Source organism: Diabrotica virgifera, chromosome 1, assembly GCF_917563875.1.
Source record: "Diabrotica virgifera virgifera chromosome 1, PGI_DIABVI_V3a".
NCBI lineage: Eukaryota > Metazoa > Arthropoda > Insecta > Coleoptera > Chrysomelidae > Diabrotica > Diabrotica virgifera.
In genome coordinates this window covers 291,635,074-291,654,572 of record NC_065443.1, presented here as the reverse complement: position 1 = coordinate 291,654,572, position 19,499 = coordinate 291,635,074, and the positions used below count along the sequence as shown (strand labels likewise).

The 19,499-nt window shown below is 31.0% G+C and overlaps 1 protein-coding gene across 3 annotated transcripts in view; it reads left to right on the top strand.

Annotated features, from left to right (window-relative positions):
• Positions 1–19,090, top strand: part of LOC126879143 (neuropeptides capa receptor-like) — an 87,559-nt gene extending 68,469 nt beyond the window's left edge. For all 3 annotated transcript variants that reach the window (XM_050642139.1, XM_050642137.1, XM_050642138.1), the window contains exon 6: positions 18,685–19,090. In XM_050642139.1, coding sequence (XP_050498096.1) covers positions 18,685–19,049 — 365 coding nt within the window. In that variant the 3' untranslated portion in view covers positions 19,050–19,090. The remainder of the gene's footprint in view (positions 1–18,684) is intronic.
• The last annotated feature ends 409 nt before the right edge of the window (positions 19,091–19,499 follow it).

Sequence of the window (19,499 nt, the reverse complement as noted above, 5' to 3'; positions counted from 1 at the left end):
TTTTCCTATATTTGTTCCTCCTCTTGTCTTTCCATGTATTATCAGTCTTAGCATTTTGTATCACTGTCCACTCATTACGTGCCCGAGTTATGTAACTTTTTTTTTATTTTTATTGTGTTTATTATTCGCATTCTTTGCCCGTTTCTCGTAAAACTTCCGTCTTTGTCCATGCCAGTTTAAGCATCCTTCTGTGACACCAAAATTCAAATGACTGTAACATGTTTATCTGTTATTGCTTCAATGTCCAGCATTCAAGTTCATATTGCACTATTGAGAAAATGTAGCATCTGGGAGCTCTTACATTCTGTTCTAATCTAAAAGGTCTTTATTGCAGATAATTGGTTTTAGTTTTACAAACTCATTTCTTGCTGTTTCTATCGTGGCCCTTATTTCTATTGTTGGATCATTATTTTCTGATACCTAAGTTCCCATGTATTTGTATTTATTAACCCTTTCCTCGGTACATTTCTCAAATGTATGTTTGTATATTTGTATTCTTAGGCATTATCTATCATATATGTAACTATTTAATCTTTTTTATATTACACCAGGGAAATAAGGCAAACATATACCATGTTCGGGACACTTGAGCAGCCAGGTTGCAAATGGGTTTTTTGCGTACTTTACACCTAATACATTATAAATACAAAAATGCCCGTCACAGCTCGGACGAGAATTTTAGTTATTAACAAATAAGTGTCAAAAATGGCAGTTTTTTCATTTAAATCGCCACAGGATTTGATAACAGGAGAATTACTTCAGAAGCTACCGAGAAAAGCAGTGGTGTTATTAACAGTAATATACAACAGCATACTACGTCTTCGCTATTTTCCAATACAATGGAAATTAGCTTAAGTTACTATGATTCCGAAACCTGGTAAACCCGCAACACAAGCAAATTCATATCGCCCGATAAGCCTACTCCCAATAATGTCGAAAGTATTAGAACGGCTACTATTACATAAAATCGAGCAAGTTGTCCCCATAAACGAAATTATACCACAACACCAATTCGGATTTAGACGTGAACACTCAACCATACAACAATGCCACCGAATAGTAAATATAATTAAAACAACTCTTGAAGAAAAAAAGTTTTGCGCTGGAGTGTTTCTCGATATACAACAGGCATTTGATAAGGTATGGCATCAAGGTCTCCTCTATAAACTAAAATTACACATGACAGACCAACTATACTTTATTCTAAAATCGTATCTGACTGACCGATATTTCCAAGTCAAAATTGAAGACAACTTCTCAAATTACCACATCATCCAATCTGGCGTCTCACAGGGTAGCGTTCTCGGCCCATTTCTCTATCTGATATTTACAGCCGACGTTCCAACCAGAAATGATACCTTATTAGCTACTTTTGCCGATGATACGGGAATCTTAGCAGTGGATGTCGACCCTAATGTAGCATCACAAAAAGTTCAAAATCATTTAGACCAATTACAAAACTGGCTCAAGCGATGGAAAATAAATGTTAATGCCAGCAAATCAGTACAGATTACTTTTACAACCAGAAAATCTACATGTCCTCAAGTTTCTATAAATAATACTCCGATTCCCATCAAGCCAGTTGTCAAATACTTGGGATTGCATCTGGATGAAAAACTCATATGGAAAACGCACATTAAAATTAAACGTAAACAATTAAATCTTAAACTAAAAAATATGAACGGGCTATTTAACAAGAAGTCTCAGTTATCTCTTAAAAATGAACTGCTTCTGTACAAAGCTATACTTATACCAGTTTGGTCTTACGGAATAGAACTATGGGGCTGCAGTAAACCTTCAAATACGAAGATACTTCAAACATTCCAATCCAAAATTCTCCGTATGATAAGTAAAGCTCCATGGTATGTATCCAACCAGACACTCCACAATGATCTGGACATCCCACTAATCAAGGACTTAATAAAAAATCGTTCAAAAAAATATCAAAATCGCACCACTGACCACACCAACGACTTGATAAATAATTTATTCACCCAACCACTTGCTGAAAGAAGACTAAAGAGAATATGGCCAGAAGACCTACCACAATAATAAAGAATAATACTTAGAGAACCGTCACTGGATGGTACCTAATTCACGTTAATTTACTTTCAGACTATTTACTTATTACTTTGTGTTTAGAGTAGATTGTAAAAATGCAGTATATCAAAAAAAATCGCCACAGGTAAAAATAAGGTAATTAAATATCTCATTTATAGTATCCTTCTTTTAGTAGATGAGCTAAGGTTTAAAACGGCAGTTTTTCAATTTTGGTCCGATTACTTGTTGCTTCGGAAATTTCAAAATAAAACTAAAATTTCGAAAATCAAAAATTTGCTATAACTTTTGCGAAAATGACCTTAAGACTTTCAAATTGTATGAAAAGTTGAGTAAAACAGTCCATATAATGCACAAAAAAATTTGAGACAATTCCTCAGTTAGTTTAAATTTTATTCAATTTCTTTATCTCAAAGAGCTTTTTTTTGCAATGTTATTGTTCAGAAAATTATAATGATTAGCAATTCTATGGAAACCACATGAAAGAAAAATAGTTATATTTTCAATGTATTTTAAAAAAAATCATTAAAAGGTCATGTTACTAAAGAAGACTCATTTTTGGCTTATAAACAATTTGAATAACTTTGTTAATATTGCCTGTAGACTAAATCTACTTTGAGATTTGAAAAGCTGGTATTTTTACACGAATTAAAAAAACTTTTTACCTAGGTTAATTACGGTCAAAGTTATCCACTTCTTTTATTTAATTCACAGCTACTTTGTTTATAACAATTACGCAACCTAGCTAGCGCCATTTTGAAGTTAAAGGTATATAGTTTTTGTGTACAAGTTTGAGTAAACTTTGATCTTCAACAGAGTGGTTAACAATGCTTTAAAAATGACGTCCTAACGAAATCGATTCGTGGTCTGTGGAGGGGAAATATTAAAATCCGTACACTCAAAACAATAAATTGATTCTTCAAACATATGCTGCGATTAATATCTCCGGAGATTGTTGATGGATTTTGATCATAATTTTTTTAATTTGCATGTAGTCCTTTAGAGTACGTTATGTATACATACTCCTACCAATCATTACAAAATGTTAGGGGGAACCCCCCTTATCACTCAAGGATATGAAAAATCGATTACGACCGATTCTAAGACCTACCGAATATACATATCTAATTTCATAAAAATCGGTCAAGCAGTCTCGGAGGAGTAAGGCAACTAACACTGCGACAGGAGAATTTTATAGATGTAAATATATAGATGGCTATTAAAAAATAGTGGTTGGGGATAGAAGAGTGAAAATTAAGGGTTGTATGTATTTTTTAATGCTACATAATAAAAAATTAAGATAGACAATTTCGTCCAAAAAAATTAAAAAAAATCTCAGGGGGGTAAATCCCTTACAACTTATGGGTATGAAAAATAGGTTAAAACCTATTCTTAGTCCTACAGGATATATTTGTAAAATTTCATAAAAATCGGTCAAGTCGTTTCGGAGCAGTATGGTAACTAGCACTGTTACACGAGAATTTTATGTGCACAGAAGTAACTGTGGATTAAATAATAAAAATGGCTAACTTTGACCGTAATTAACCTCCGCAAAAAGTTTTTTTTGTAAATTCGTGTAAAAATACTAGCTTTTGAAATTCCAAAGTAGATTTACTCTACAGTCAATATTACCAAAGCTATTCAAATTGTTCAATAGGTATTCTTATTTCAAGAGGTTTCCACAGAATTGCTAGATCGTTATTATTTTCTGAACAATAACATTGCAAAAAAAGCTCTTTGGTATAAACAAATTGAATAAAATTTAAGCTAATGGCCGAATAATCTTGAAATTTTTAGGGCATTATATGTACTGGTTGACTCAACTTTTCGTGCAATATCAAAGTCTTAAGTTTATTTTCGCAAAAGTTATAGCAAATTTTTTATTTTCGATATTTTAGTCTTTTTTGCAATAGGGAACTTCCACATTTTTTTTATTAGATAATAATGTTCAGTTTTGTTTAAAAATGAGATTTCCAAAATTTCACGCTTCAAAAACTCGTAATAACTTAGAAATACATATTTAAAGTCTTCAGCGGTATAAAATAGTTCAAACGGCACGTGACGTCACATAGTTTTGCATTAGTTTTTATTATGGTTATATTTCGCTGTGTCTAGGTACACGCTAACGTGTACGCAAATAAAAAGTTAGGTAGACGCGAATTAAACTTCATCAAGCCAGTGACGTCATTATTTAGCTTGCGCAGTTACTATATATTTTGGTACATACATGCTATTTTGATATGTTTAGTGTTTGTTTGATGGAAACATATTTGTTAAGGGAAGGGAAGCAGAACTATTCAGATGTTTCAAACTTAATTGTAATAAATCAATGTGTATATATAAAAGTATATATTTAGGTTAGCAAAATAATTATATGTATTTAGTTGACATGACATGTAGGTACAAAATATTGTTAAAATAATTTTTATACATAAGTGAATTATTATAATCAACTATTCAAATTGAAAATAAGCCACAATTTAACTAAAAAAATTATTTTATTAACGTTTAGACGTCCAAATCGGATGTCATTGTCAAAATACAAAAATTAGTCAGATTAAATAAATTATTGGAAAAAATGTTTTACTAAGCAACAACGTTTTTGTTTAATTTAATAATATTTTGTATTTTGACAACGACATCCGGTTTAGAAGTCGAAACGTTAATAAAATCAATTTTTTAGTTAAATTGTGGCTTAGTTCCCATTTAGAATAGTTGATTACAAAAATGCCACAAGGATAATAGCTTCAAAACAAGTTAATTATTATTGTGAAAGCTTTAGGTCTTCCTTTTATTTTAATCTTTTACGGTAATACTATTTCATTTATAACTAAAAAAAATATATATTAATTTATAGTCTCTTATCTTTTGCGTACTGTTTTAAAATGTTCTTAAACTCATTAAAAGAACTAAATAATTGTCCGCACTCCGTAGTTAATTTAAAAACAAACACTAAACAAATAAAAAATAAGAAATCACTGACACTCTTACTTTTTTCTTTGCGTACACGTTAGCGTATACCTAGACACAACCTTATATTTAGGTATATTCTTCTTCCCCTTCTTTAGTTTATTGGCCTCCACCTACTTGGGTATTTGGCAAGCTCATCGTCGTGGAATAAGTCAAAAATATTTATATTCTAATGACATTTATCGTATGTCATCGTAATAATATATACCAGTTTGTTAAAATTGTAGTTTTATACTGTTTTTGAAGGAAAGGAACGAATGTTTACTATTGAAAATAAAACCATTTTGTAAAAGTACAAATTTTCTATGAATAGGTCAAACGATCAAAAACACTTGTAACGTCACATAAATGTATTTTCTACTTACGTTTATAACGTCTAATTTAAAATTCTGTTTACTTTATTGGAAAAATGTAAATGCAAAACCAAGTGACGTCACGATGCGTTTTGGACCACCTGTTTGAATTTGAATTTTTAATCGTCTTTAGGGGCCAAACGAAAGACAAACAAAACTTTTTTATCTTTGATACATGTTTTAAATTATGTTCTGTTGTGATTTATAACATTTTTTTCGAATTTAAAAATTTATGCAAGTTCCCTATTAGCGAAGCAACAAATGATCGGACCAAACTTCTTCTTCTTCTTCTTTTTCGTTTTTGGTTTCGCTGCAAGGCGATTACCAGCACGATTTATAAGCGATCTTGACGTAGTCTGGCTCTAAGCCATACCAAAATCGCTGACTATGTTCTTATAAGGAAGCTTTTGATGAGGTGTGATGATTATAATTAAATGAGATTAATTGGGTCAGGTTAAGTATGATTAAAAATTAAAACATAAATTAAATGACAAATAGCAACATAATATAACACGGATACATATAAACAGTTGAGCCTTGCAATTTGTAAGCTTATTTTGTTAATTGCTAGAAAACGCATTGCAGTTTATAAGCTTATTTGGTTAATTGCAAGAAAACGCATAATTACATTGACTGATTCTTCCGTTAAGGAACTTAGAATATTGTATATAGAGAGCGGTGTTTTGAAGTTCATGGAAATAAATTTTGTGTATATATCAAAATCAAAATTAGGAATCACGGACCAAACTTCAAAAACTGACATTTTACACCTTTCTCATCTACTAAAAGAAGAATACTCTAAATTAGATATTTAATCACCCTATATTTACCTGTAGCGATTTAAACGAAAAAACTGCTATTTTGACCCTTATTTGTTAATAACTAAAATTCTCGTCCGAAATGAGACGGGCATTCTTGTATTTATAATACCGGGTGTCCACTTATATTTTCCCCCATTTTAACTTCCTATAACTTCTAAACGGCTCAAGATAGAAATATGCGGTTTTCGCTGAAATGTTTTATTTTAGTAAAAGTTTTGTCTGAATGGATTGAATTTTTTATATCGCTATCAAATATAAAAATAAAAATGGCGGATTTTTGAAAAAAGCGTTGTTGACTTTTTTTTAATGGAACACCCAGTATATTTTTTTGAAAATTGAAAGAAATGTCATTCACCTATCCAGCGATATAAAGTTTTTCAAACTAGGTTGTCAAATCACTGAGTAATTAATTTTTAAAATGAGAGGTGCAACGTGGATATCACATATACCTCGTCCAATTTACTTACCGTTGCACGTCATACGCGCCATAGCCTGTGACACGATACCAACACGAAATATTTAGGCGGTGGGTGTGTTCCCCTTTAGAATCATTTTGATTCTAAAAAAGAACACACCCACCGCCTAAATATTTCGTGTTGGTATCGTGTCACAGGCTATGGCGCGGATGACGTGCAACGGTAAGTAAATTGGACGAGGTATACCTAAATACCATAACGAAGCAAATTGATATTATGTTATGTGATTTCCACATTGCATCTCTCATTTTTAAAATTAATTGCTCAGTCATTTGACAACCGATTTTGAAAAATTTTATATCGCTGGATAGGTAAATGATCGTTTTTTCAAGTTTTTAGGTAAATTTCCATTTTTTATATTGCTTTTAAATAAAAAATGGCGGATATAAAAGAAAACGTTGTCGACTTTTTTTTATTAAAACACCCAGTATATTTTTTTGCAGCTTGAACAAAAAAACGGTCATTTACCTATCCAGAGATATAAGAAATTTTAAAATCGGTTGTCTAATGACTGAACAATTAATTTTTAAAATGAGAGATGCAATGTGGAAATCACATAACATAATATCAAATTGCTTCGTTATGGTATTTATAGGTCTGGATCCCGCGTATGAAAAAAAAGTTGATTAAAAGCAAGCTGAAAATTTGTTAATAGATTAAGGGTGTTTAGTCGGAGAAACTTTGATATATGGGAACACTGGAACAGGGGAAGTTTTAATTGTGGAACAAGTTAAAAATTTGGAACGGTCAGACCACGAAAACGGCACATGTATTTTGTCCGACAGAACAGACTTAAACTCTCCGAACAGAGATTAAACTCTCATGCAAAAATCAGACTGCTATTTATCACCAAATGGGCGTTTTAATGAGTGGAACATGTAGAATATGTCAGATGACAGGAATTATGACAGGTGATAAATAGCAGTCTGATTTTTGCATGAGAGTTTAATCTCTGTTCGGAGAGTTTAAGTCTATTCTGTCGGACAAAATAAATGTGCCGTTTTCGTGGTCTGGCCGTTCCAAATTTTTAACCTGTTCCACAATTAAAACTGCCCCTGTTCCAGTGTTCCCATATATCAAAGTTTATCCGACTAGACACCCTTAAGCTATTAACAAATTTTCAGCTTGCTATTAATCAACTTTTTTTTCATATGCGGGATCCAGACCTATTAGGTACGTGATATCCATATTGCACCTCTCATTTTAAAAATTAATTAATCAGTGATTTGACAACCGATTTTGAAAAACTTTATATCACTGGATAGGTGAATGGCATTTCTTTCAATTTACAAAAAAATATACTGGGTGTTCTATTAAAAAAAGTCAACAACGTTTTTTTCAAAAATCCGCCATTTTTATTTTCATATTTGAAAGCCATATAAAAAATTCAATCCATTCAGACAAAACTTTTACTAAAATAAAACATTTCAGCGAAAACCGCATATTTCTATCTTGAGACATTTAGAAGTTATAGGCAGTTAAAATGGGGGAAAATGTAAGTGGACACCCGGTATATTAGGTATATACTTAGTACCCAAAAAACCCATTTGCAACCTGGCTGCTCAAGTGTCCCGACAAAAACCTTATTTCTCTGGACTATATTCATTTTTAGTCCATTTTGTTTTGCTTAGTAGTAGTTGGATTTGATCAGCAGAGTTTGCCATAATGACGGTGTCATCTGGATATCTGATGTTGTTAATAGATCTTCCGTTAATTATTATTCCTTCACTTTCAGATATTAATGCTTCTTCAAGAATGGATTCACTATATGTATGTATACGTTGAATAGTAATAGCTTACATAATACTTCCTTGTATAACTCCTCACAGGATTTCAATTTCTGAACTAGGTTAGTTATATATTACAATTTGTGCTCTTTAATTCAAGTAAAAGTCACTTTTGTCTATTTTTTTTGTCTTTGAATTTGGACTAGTGTTTCATATCTTACTTTATTAAATGCGTTTTTCAAAAGCAACGAAACAAACACGCACATCCACGTTAATATCCATTTATCTCTGAGCCAACACATTAAAAGCAAATAACGCCTCTCTGGTCCCTAGTCCGTTTCTGAACCCAAACTGACTATCATCTATTCCTTCTTCCAGTTTTTTTTATTTATACGACCATGTATTATTTTCAAGAATAATTTTAGAATGTGACTTATTAATGATATTATTCTGTATTCAGTATTCACTGCTAACTTTAGCGTTCGTATTTTTAGGGATAGCACAAAAGGGGGAGAGTAACCATTGTTTTGGTATGTGTGTCCTCTTTGTACACTGTATTAAACAAGTCTACTATAAACGTTACATTATTTATGCATTTTTAAGTTTTCTATTAGGATTTGGTCTGGACCTACTGTTTTACAATTTTTTCTGTTTTTTAATGCCATTTTGTAATTTCCTCTTTGAATATCTTTAAAACCATACCATCTTCTACTTCTACTTCAGGCTGCTCTGTTCTATTGTTCTTGAATAATTCATTGACGTGTTATGTCCATCTCTTTAATTTTTTAAGTATTCTACAGAAGTTACTCATTTAGATCTTTCAGTATTTAGGGGAGTGCAATTAGAACGAAAATATGCAGTGTTTCGGAAAAATTCAAACAAGCTTATATTTTTCTAAAACTTTTTTTGTTAGTTTATATACATGTTAAAGTAAAAAGTTCTACTCGCAGATTTGGCTACTAATTGTTTAAACAATAACAATTGTTTTGTATAAATAATTTTTTTAAAATATCGTTAAATTCATCATTTTACTTTGATCAAATATGTTTCTATTTTTTTTTTGATTATGCTGAATCCGAATGTGGCATTGCAATTTAAAAATTTTTATACATAAGCCCTTATACAGTATGTCTGCGTAGCTAGGAACCACATGGGAAACATTTTTATTATCAATTTTACGAAAAAATTTATTCTTCATAAAATGCTCAGGATAGCCAAAAATCTAAAACCAAATAAAATCAGATATCAAATTTTATCAATTTTATACGAGTTATGTCAAAAATATGAATTTCGTTAAAGAGTGAAGTACTTTTATATTTATATTACAGAATATCAAAAAATGATATTATGAAAAGTTGTTTGAAATTAAAAACTATGTTTAAATATACAATTACATCAAACTAATTGAAAAATTTTTTTTCAATGTTTTCTCAAATTACGGATACTACTCTTCATCATTTTATTACAATTATGATAACTATTTTATTATCACTTTTACGAAAAAAAGTTATTCTTCATAAAATGCTCTCCCCGGTCTAAAATCTAAGATACAACCATCAGATATCAAACTTTTTAAATTTTATACGAGGTATGTTAAGTGCCTTTATTATTCACAATATTTTAATTAGAAGGATGTAATTGAACACTAAAACAAATTTTTTAATTCCAAACAACTTTTCTTAATAACAATTTTCGATATTGTGAAATGTAAAGGTACTTTACTCTTGAGTGAAATTCATATTTTTTGACATACCTGGTATAAAATTAATTAAATTTTATACTTGATGATTGCATCTTAGATTATATACGATGCAGAGTATTTTATAAAGAATAACTTTTTTCGTAAAACTGATAATAAAAAAGTTATCAATAGGTTCCAAGTTACGCAGACATACTGTATAAGAGCTAAAACAATTTTTGCTGAACATTTATTATTGTTGAAGCTTATTATTAAATGTATTTTAGGTAAGTTTTACAGAAAAAAGTGTTGATCACTTTGTATAAACATTTTTTTAGCTGGTAATTTTCTGTTTTTGTATTACATTTTTGTTATCCTTCTTAATTTTCTCAAAAAGAAATAGTTTATTTCATTTCTAAAGTAAAATAATTTAGTGAATTATAAAGATTACATCCTAAGCTTTAAAAAAGCACTTATAAAACTGTAATAGATCTGTTCAATCTTAAGTGATACCGTCTTAAAGTGATGGTAATTCTATAAAACTACGAAGATTTCAAAAATTACATTTTTTGAGATCATATCATTTGAATTAAATTTTTGAGATCTTTTTTAAATGAAACATCATTTAGCAAGATGCTTGAAAGGTAAGTTGGGTAAAATTGAGAGTTTTATAAGAAAAATTGTATTAGTTACACATGTTTAAATCATTTTTAAACAAAATTCATGTAAAGCTCACTTTTATTATTCTTCTTTTATGTTCAATTTGTAAAATTTCATTTGATCCATTAGTTAAAGAATTACATTAAAATAACTAAACCGTGCACTTCACCGTACGCTAGTTTACAGTGCGCCAATGTTTGTGAGAAGGGTGACTTGAGCGTTATAAATAAAAAATTATAGAAGATACAGATTTAATTTTAGAAAATTCTTTATATACGCTTTTTTTTTTGGTAAAATTTTCTGAATTTTTCAATGGTCAAGTCAGTTTTTTTCCAAAAATTTATATTTTCGGAGTTATTTAAAAAACATCTAATTTCGTAATTTATTTGTTTAATAAAAAATGAAGCACCCACTTCTCGAGTAGAACTTCTTGATATGTTGTTTATTAAACATTTCTTAATGAAATTACAAAAAGTTCTATCTTGTTTGATTTTTTCCGAAGTGAAAATCTATATGCACTCCCCTAATTCCCGGTTTTCGTTTTCTATTGTTGTGAGTTAATTCTTTAATTTTTTAGGAGTGTAAAAACTGTCATGTCCTAGTTCATAAAACCTATTAAATTTTGTACTATTTCTCCAAAATCTAACTCTACAACTGAATTAAATTCCTTCAAAAAATATTTGTCTGCTTTTACAGCCATAATGACGATGTACCCATGATACTATAAATAACAAGATGGTATCTTCCCGTAGCGCAAATACGTCCGAGTTCGCGCATCGCATGACGTAACTGGAGACCGTAATTTGAATTCTTGTTGTTAGCTTATAGTCGAGGCTGTATCCACAGCAAAAAACGCTGTATCGAGCCCCGTTAGGTAACATATTCTGATTCGATTTTGTTGCACAAACTCACTTAAAAAGAGTTCTTTATAACAAATATACAGGACAGAGTGCCGGGAGGTGCCGCGGTCGGAAAATTGTTTAAACAATTTTTTTAAACACATTCAAATAAAAAATATGAAAAAAATTTTTTAGGAAACGCTTTTCTTTAGTTACTAGTGACTAAAATTAAAAATATAAAAAAAATCAACTAAAAAGCAAAAAAATAAAAAAAATTCAAACTCGTAGGGTTATTCGAAACAAACTGTTAGATAGATTAAATATACAAAAATCTCACACATTCGTTAAAAAATTGAAAAACTCTAACACATTCGTTAAAGAAAAGCGTGGGGCGCGTCTTCATCGAATAAACGGTTTGAGGATAGATACTTTTTCACTTTTCGCGCCCCACGCTTTTCTTTAACGAATGTGTTAGAGTTTTTCAATTTTTTAACGAATGTTTGAGATTTTTGTATATTTAATCTGTCTAACAGTTTGTTTCGAATAACCCTTCGAGTTTGATTTTTTTTTATATTTTTGCTTTTTGGTTGATTTTTTTTATATTTTTAATTTTAGTCACTAGTAACTAAAGAAAAGCGTTTCCTAAAAATTTTTTTTTCATATTTTTTATTTTTTACTTTTTAGTCTCACATTTTTCAAACATTAGAATATATCGACACATTTTTTGCATTTATTTCAACATTTGATACATTGTACTATTCAGTAATATAAACATTTACATACTTATTTATACAGGGTGTCAGAAATATTCTTTTAAATTAAATTTGGCAAAAAAAAGAAGAATGTGTGTAACTTATTAAATTTAAATTAAAATACATTTTACTGCTGTCAGAATTTTACTGCTGTTTATATCACAAATAATCATTGCTTTTCGCGTAAATTAAATGTTAAAATTTCCAAGAGGTAAGTGGCTGGCGGAAGCTGGCTTGAATATTTAATTTAATCGAAAAACAATGTGTATTTCTGAAATACACATTTTTTTCTATTTACGGGCAACTGTAAAATGTATTCTGAGTTAAATTAATTACATACATTCTTCTTTTTTGTCAAATAATTTAATTAAAAAATTGTTTTTGGACACCCTGTACAAATAATTATATAAATTTTTATATTACTGAATAAAGAATTGAATGACCTTTCAAATGAGCTATCGCATGTCCCCTATTCTCATTAAAAACAAGAATGTGTGTGTACTTTGTACGCACGTAAGAAGTTATACTTCTATTATATGATTTAAACGAAATTAATATACTTTTTATTTATATTTTGTTTAAATATTAAACTAATTTATACTTACTACTTCTCAAACATTTTTATTAGAACAGTGCCAAAAATTAAAATAATAAAGGAATAAAACACACACAAACACATTAAACAAGCCACAAATGATGTCTGAACATTAATTGTCGAAAATTTTTTTAACTAAATACGTATTTTCTGAAAATACAATTATATAATAAATATACTTACAATCATAAAATGTATTAAAAAAAAACAAAAAAGAAAGTTTCTATTGGGACTCGAACCAGCGCTGATAAGAGCGGTTGGCATTGGAATTCATTCGCCTTCTCCGCTTAGCCATGGACACTATGTGTCATTATTTACGAAGATCGACTAACTAAACGGATTAAACTTGTGATATTTTGATATTTTGAAAATTGATCAAATTATTTTAATTTTGAATTGAAGTGATAGAAATATTTTGAATATTGATAGAAATTTTGATGGTAATCAAATTATATAAATTAAAGTATTACATACTATGTATTTTGGCAGATCAAATAGGTAGGTTTATACTCATGATACATTAACAATTATTACGTACCTGTTGCTTTTAAAAACTATTTAAAAGTCACTACAATATTATAAACTTTTTTGTTTCTGTCCTCACAACAATAAAACTAATATATTATACATTTGTTTACCTTTACCTCCAAACCACAGCTGCCATATCGGATAATTTTTGACATGTTATTTGAACATCCAATCAGAACAAAGTTATAATGCGCATGCGCCGGGCTGATAGGTTTTAACATATAAAAAAATCACCCTCTATCGCCGGTAAAGAAGTATAACTTCAAAAATCATCGATTACGTCATCGCGCCCAGAAGGATGACGTTACTAGTATGACATATATGCCAAAATATCGTAATTTAAAAATAAAATCGACCTCTTTCGGGATTTTTCCTTAACACTAGATTGCTACACTTATTTTCTAAACTCAATCTGCTACATCGAGGTACAGTGGTACCCCAAATAAAATCGACCTAAAATATTTATATATGTATGTTTTAAGAACTTATGACAAAAACAATCTTAAGATAACATGCTAAGAATTTATTTTGTATACAAAAATACTTTAATATATTATTATTCACAAGTTTATTTTCATATTTTCTACACCCACTACTGCAAATTGGTGTAACTTACAAACAAGGTTGGGGTACAAGTGTACCCCAGGTAGCATTCCAGGGTTCAAGTCGCCTTTTTACGAAATAACGAATTTATTCCTTTCACTTGCATCGTACTGTATAAACAAATATATGAGTGTTCAAAATTTAAAACTTTATTGTTTATTTATGACGCATAACGTAAACAATTAAAGTAAAAAGTGAAATTATGTATAGGTTATATCATTAGCTACCATCGGTAAAAGTTTCAAGTTTCTTCTTCTTCTTAACGTGCCCTATCAAGTCCCCTTGACGTTGGCGATTAACATGGCGAAACTGTCTCTGTCTCGAGCTATTCTAAATAGGTGTTCTGCTTTCTTTATTCCTGTCCACTCCCGGATATTCTTCAACCAAGAGGCCTGCTTTCTACCAATTCCTCTGCGTCCTTCGATTTTACCCATCATAATAAGTTGAAGAATATTATACCGGTCTCCCCTTACTACGTGTCCAAAATAGGCCATCTTTCTATATTTGATGTTATCAAGCAGCTCACGGGTAGCATTTGCTCTCTTAAGGACTGCCACATTTGTCAGCATAGCCGTCCATGGTATTTTTAGAATACGTTTGTGCAGCCACATTTCAAAGGCCTCCAAACGGTTAATGGTGGATATTTTTAATGTCCATGCTTCGACACCATACAAGAGGACTGACCAAATGTAGCATTTAATCATGCGCTTTCGAAGTTGAAGTTGCAAGGTATCATTACAGAAGAATGACCTCATTTTTAAAAATGTCGTGCGGGCTATCTCGATTCTACATTTTATCTCTTTATTCAAGTTTCTTATTGTAAAAAACAAGAGAATTTAGGCCTTTTTCCATTAAAATCGTTTTTTTTATTTAAACAATTAATAAACATAAACAAAAATTTTTTGTTGTCTATTCGTGTACTGTCACCGCGAATGCATATGTCTGCAAATTTTCATTCATTTGCATGGAAAAAAGGTAGTCAAATTAACATCCAAAGATTTGACGCAATCTATTGAACTAAATAAAAGCGTTTAAAAATCAATTTTTTCACTTCAAAAAATCAATTTTTTCACTTAAAAAAATCAATTTTTTCACTTCGTTTAATTTTTTTTATTCTTTGGGTCATTATGAGCCAAAAATGTCTCTTGTAATTTTTCTCTAAAATTGACTGTTGTTGAGTTATACTCGATTTAAAATTTGAAAAACGCGAATTCAAGACTTAATAACTCGGTTAAAAATTATTATTATGAAAGTCAAAAAGTGACTGAATCAAAGTTGAAAGCCCCCCCCCCCCCCTAAAGGATTCTGAAGAAATTTTGTCATTATTTTATTACTGAGCTGTTATTTTTAATTGTTAACCAAGAGCGCTAAGTGAGGCGGCCGTCAATGTGAGTGCAAGTAAGATGCACTATTAGACGGCCGGAATGGTGCATCCCTTTCGCACTCACTATTGACGGCCGCCTATATACAGTTAGCGCTCATTGTTAATAATTAAAAATAACAGCTTAGTAATAAAATAATGTCAAAAATTTCTTCAGGATCTTGTAGGGTGTAGGGTCTTCAGAATTTCTTCATAGTAATAATTTTTAACGGAGTTAGCCTTGAAAATGGCGATTTTCGCGTTTTTCAAATATTAAATCGCGTATAACTCGACAAAAATAAATTTTAGAGAAAAACCACAAGAGACCTTTTTGCTTATAGACCTGGAACCCGCTTACCAAAAGAAAGTTGATTAATAGAAAGCTAAAAATTTGTTAATAGCTTAACGGTGTCTAGTCGGACAAACTTTGATGTATGGGAACACTGGAACAGGGGAAGTTTTAATTGTGGAACAGTTTAAAAATTTGGTACGTCAGATTACGAAAACGTTCCATATGTTTTGTCGGACAGAACTTCCAATTGATTTGTTACCATTTCATTAAACCCTCATGCAAAAATCAGACTGGTGTTTATCACCAACTGGGCATTTTAATGAGTGGAACACGAAGAACATGTCAAATGACAGAAATCATGTTGGTTAGTAATAGCAGTCTGATTTTTGCATGAGAGTTTAATGAAAGGGTAACAAATCAATTGGATGTTCTGTCCGACAAAATACATGGGACGTTTTCGTAATCTGACGTTCCAAATTTTTAAACTGTTCCACAATTAAAACTTCCCCTGTTCCAGTGTTCCAGTACATCAAAGTTTGTCCGACTAGACACCTATTAACAGATTTTCAGCTTGCTATTAATCAACTTTTTTTTGATACGCGGGATCCAGGTCTATTATAATGATCCAAAAAATCTAAGAAAATTGAACGAATCGAAAAAATTAATGTTTTGAATTTGTTTAAAAAAATTGTTTAAACAATTTTCTGAGCGCGGCATCTCCCGGCACCCTGCGAATTTGTTATAAGGAACTCTTTTTTAGTAAGTTTGTGCAAAAAAATCGAATCGGAATAATTTACCTAACGGAGGCGACCATACAGCCTGAACTACACAACCGCGAGCAATTCAAACTAATCGGAAATCATTCGGTCATTACGAAGTTGGGTCTGCAGGTACGTCACGACTCCCTTCTCTTCGAGATGCGCAATATATTATCTTGTTATTTATAGTATCATGGATGTACCTATTGATATACAAAATGATAATATGCAGCTTCCCTAATAACACAAAACATTCCAGGAATGTTCCTAGAAGGTACACACAGGACATTGAAAACATTCCTGGAATGTCCCCAAAAGCACACGAACGTCCCTGGAAAGTCCCAGGAAAGTGCTCTGTCAGCATTTTAAACATTCCTTGAATGTCTTGTTGGAACATTCCATGAATGTCTACGAATGTTCTTTGAACATTCACAGTATATTGTTTAGACTGAATGTCTTGTTGAAACATTCCATGAATGTTCTTAGGACATTCAAAGTATATTTTTTAGACATTCTCTGAAATATATCGTCAGTGATGTGACAATACCTCCTATATGTTTTTTCATGAGTTTTGCAGGAGACGAAAAACATTTTTTACGATCACCTCCTGTTTTCATACGTAAGTTTTGACTTGTTTTGTAGTAAATAGATAGTTGAATTTACTACAAAACAAATCAAAAAATATATGAAAACACGAGGTGTCCCAAACAAGTTTTTTCATCTCCTACAAAATTCATGAAAAAGCAGATAGGAGGTATTGTCACATCACCGACGATATACCAGAAGTACAGTAGGAAAAATGAAAGAATACCCATGAACGAACATATAAAACACGCTGTATTTTCCTGTCACCGTGTCACACAAAAAACTGGTCAGCACAAGTACATGTAATAATTATTGTTACTTGCACTGGACAATTTTCTTTGTGACACGGTGACAGGAAAATACAGCGTGTTTTATATGTTCATTCATGGGTATTCTTTCATTTTTCCGACTGTATATGTAGCCATACCAAATAATACATCCTGGATAAATATAAACATTTTTATTGCACAAAATCTTGTCATATATTTTTTTCCATAATCATCACTACGATGACGATTCATTGTATTGAATTGTTCATTAGAATTACAATCTGGTCATAACTCTGACCAATGAGCAATGTTAATTTAACCTAAATTACTACTGTTCCTTAAAATTAAGAGCTTACCCATTGTGTCTCTTATCTAATCTAACAGGCACACAAGCACTATGCTCTGCTTTTCTAACCGCACTATTCTAACATACACATGCACACAAGCATTATGCTCTGCTTTTCACTATCACTCAAACTAGTTCAAAAGGCTTTGTCCTTTTCAATCTTCTAGTTTGCCCAGTAGTATCCGGGAGCTGGATTTTCTCAATATTCTTGTAGGTACTTACGAAGTTGTTGCTTGTGACTTCCAACTTTACTCCAACTTTAAAAACAAATCCAGCTGTAAAATATTTATGTGCCTGAAGGGCTGAAGGCTTTTGTATGCTTTCATCTATAATATATATAATAGTAATTCGGTGGAATGCTCTTTATGGTAAAATCCAATTCTGACTGAATTGTATATGGATCTAAATCCCCAATTATTTTCAGCTTCGATAAATATCTAAAACAATAAAAGAAATAATGTTATTGCTTGCAAAATTCATCAATATTGATAAATATCAGAGAAAAATGAACATTGATAAAAATTGTTTGCCCTACCTTTCTCCAAACATCTGGTGTCTCCAATAATAATTTCCTTAAATAATCACTTTGCAGTGTGGTAAAGTTTATAAAGTTCACAAAATACAGCAAACGAAATCCAAATGAATCCAAAATATGACGATAAACAGTGGAATGATGAAATGAAATGATATTACAAACATAACCTCTGTAACCTGTATGATGCCATGCCAACCAGAACCAGAAGTCACGTGGTTTGGATTGCCTAAATACATATACACGCGCAGCAAATTTTAAAATGAATGCAAATTGAATAGTAAATGGCCTCTCTTAAAATATAGGACATTGGTAGTATGTTCATAGAATGTCTTGTGGTAACATTCCACGAATAACTTAATCAGATATTCACCGAATGTTCCTTGAATGTCCAGTACATTCAAACATTAATAGAACTTTGATAGTACATTCCTGGAATGTTTTGTGTTGTTAGGGTTTATTAATGATAAGTTCTTTTTTAGCTTACGTTGTCTTTGGATTCTTCATCAGCTGGTGTCCCTTTCACACGCAAAGGATACTTTCAATCTACCTCAACAACCACTCTCACTTCGACGAACTAAACTACTGGCTGTATATCACTGCCGGTGTATTCTACTATTCTTCTTCTACATTGAACCCGATACTCTACAACGTGATGTCGGAAAAGATGAGAAACGCTTTCAAAGAAGTCATATGCGGTTGGAAGATTGATCCTAGATCTTCGCGAGCTAGTTTTGTTAAGAGTGATACTAGCTATTTGAATACTAATAGAGACACATATAATTCTGTATCACAAGTTAAAGAAGAAGACAAATTGCAATTGGTCAAGAAGAATCGAGTTAAATAATACTTTGAAAATAAAAAATATATTTTTATACATTTTTCGAATTTTTGCGTTTATTGAATGACAAGTACCTACTTTATCTCGTTTTAATGTTTTTATTTATTTTCTTTGTTCTTCATTTCCTTTCCACTTGGAAAAATAAAAAAAAATCAAATTATACAACAAGTAATGACTTTCAAATACCTGGGAATTAATCTATTTGACGACAACAATATCGAAGAAGAGGTAAAAGACCAAATAATTGTTAAAGCCAGTAGAACGGATTGCAATTGCTGGTTATCGCTAGCAAATTATTTTGGTATGGTACGTTTTTTTTTCAATTTCTACCCACCGACGGGCCTTATAGTCCATTCACTCACGGTAAAATATTGCAAAAACCTCCGGATTTTAAAGAACTTTTGGATTTGAAACAAGAGCTTGGATTGACATGAAATTTGGTATCAGCATAGCTAA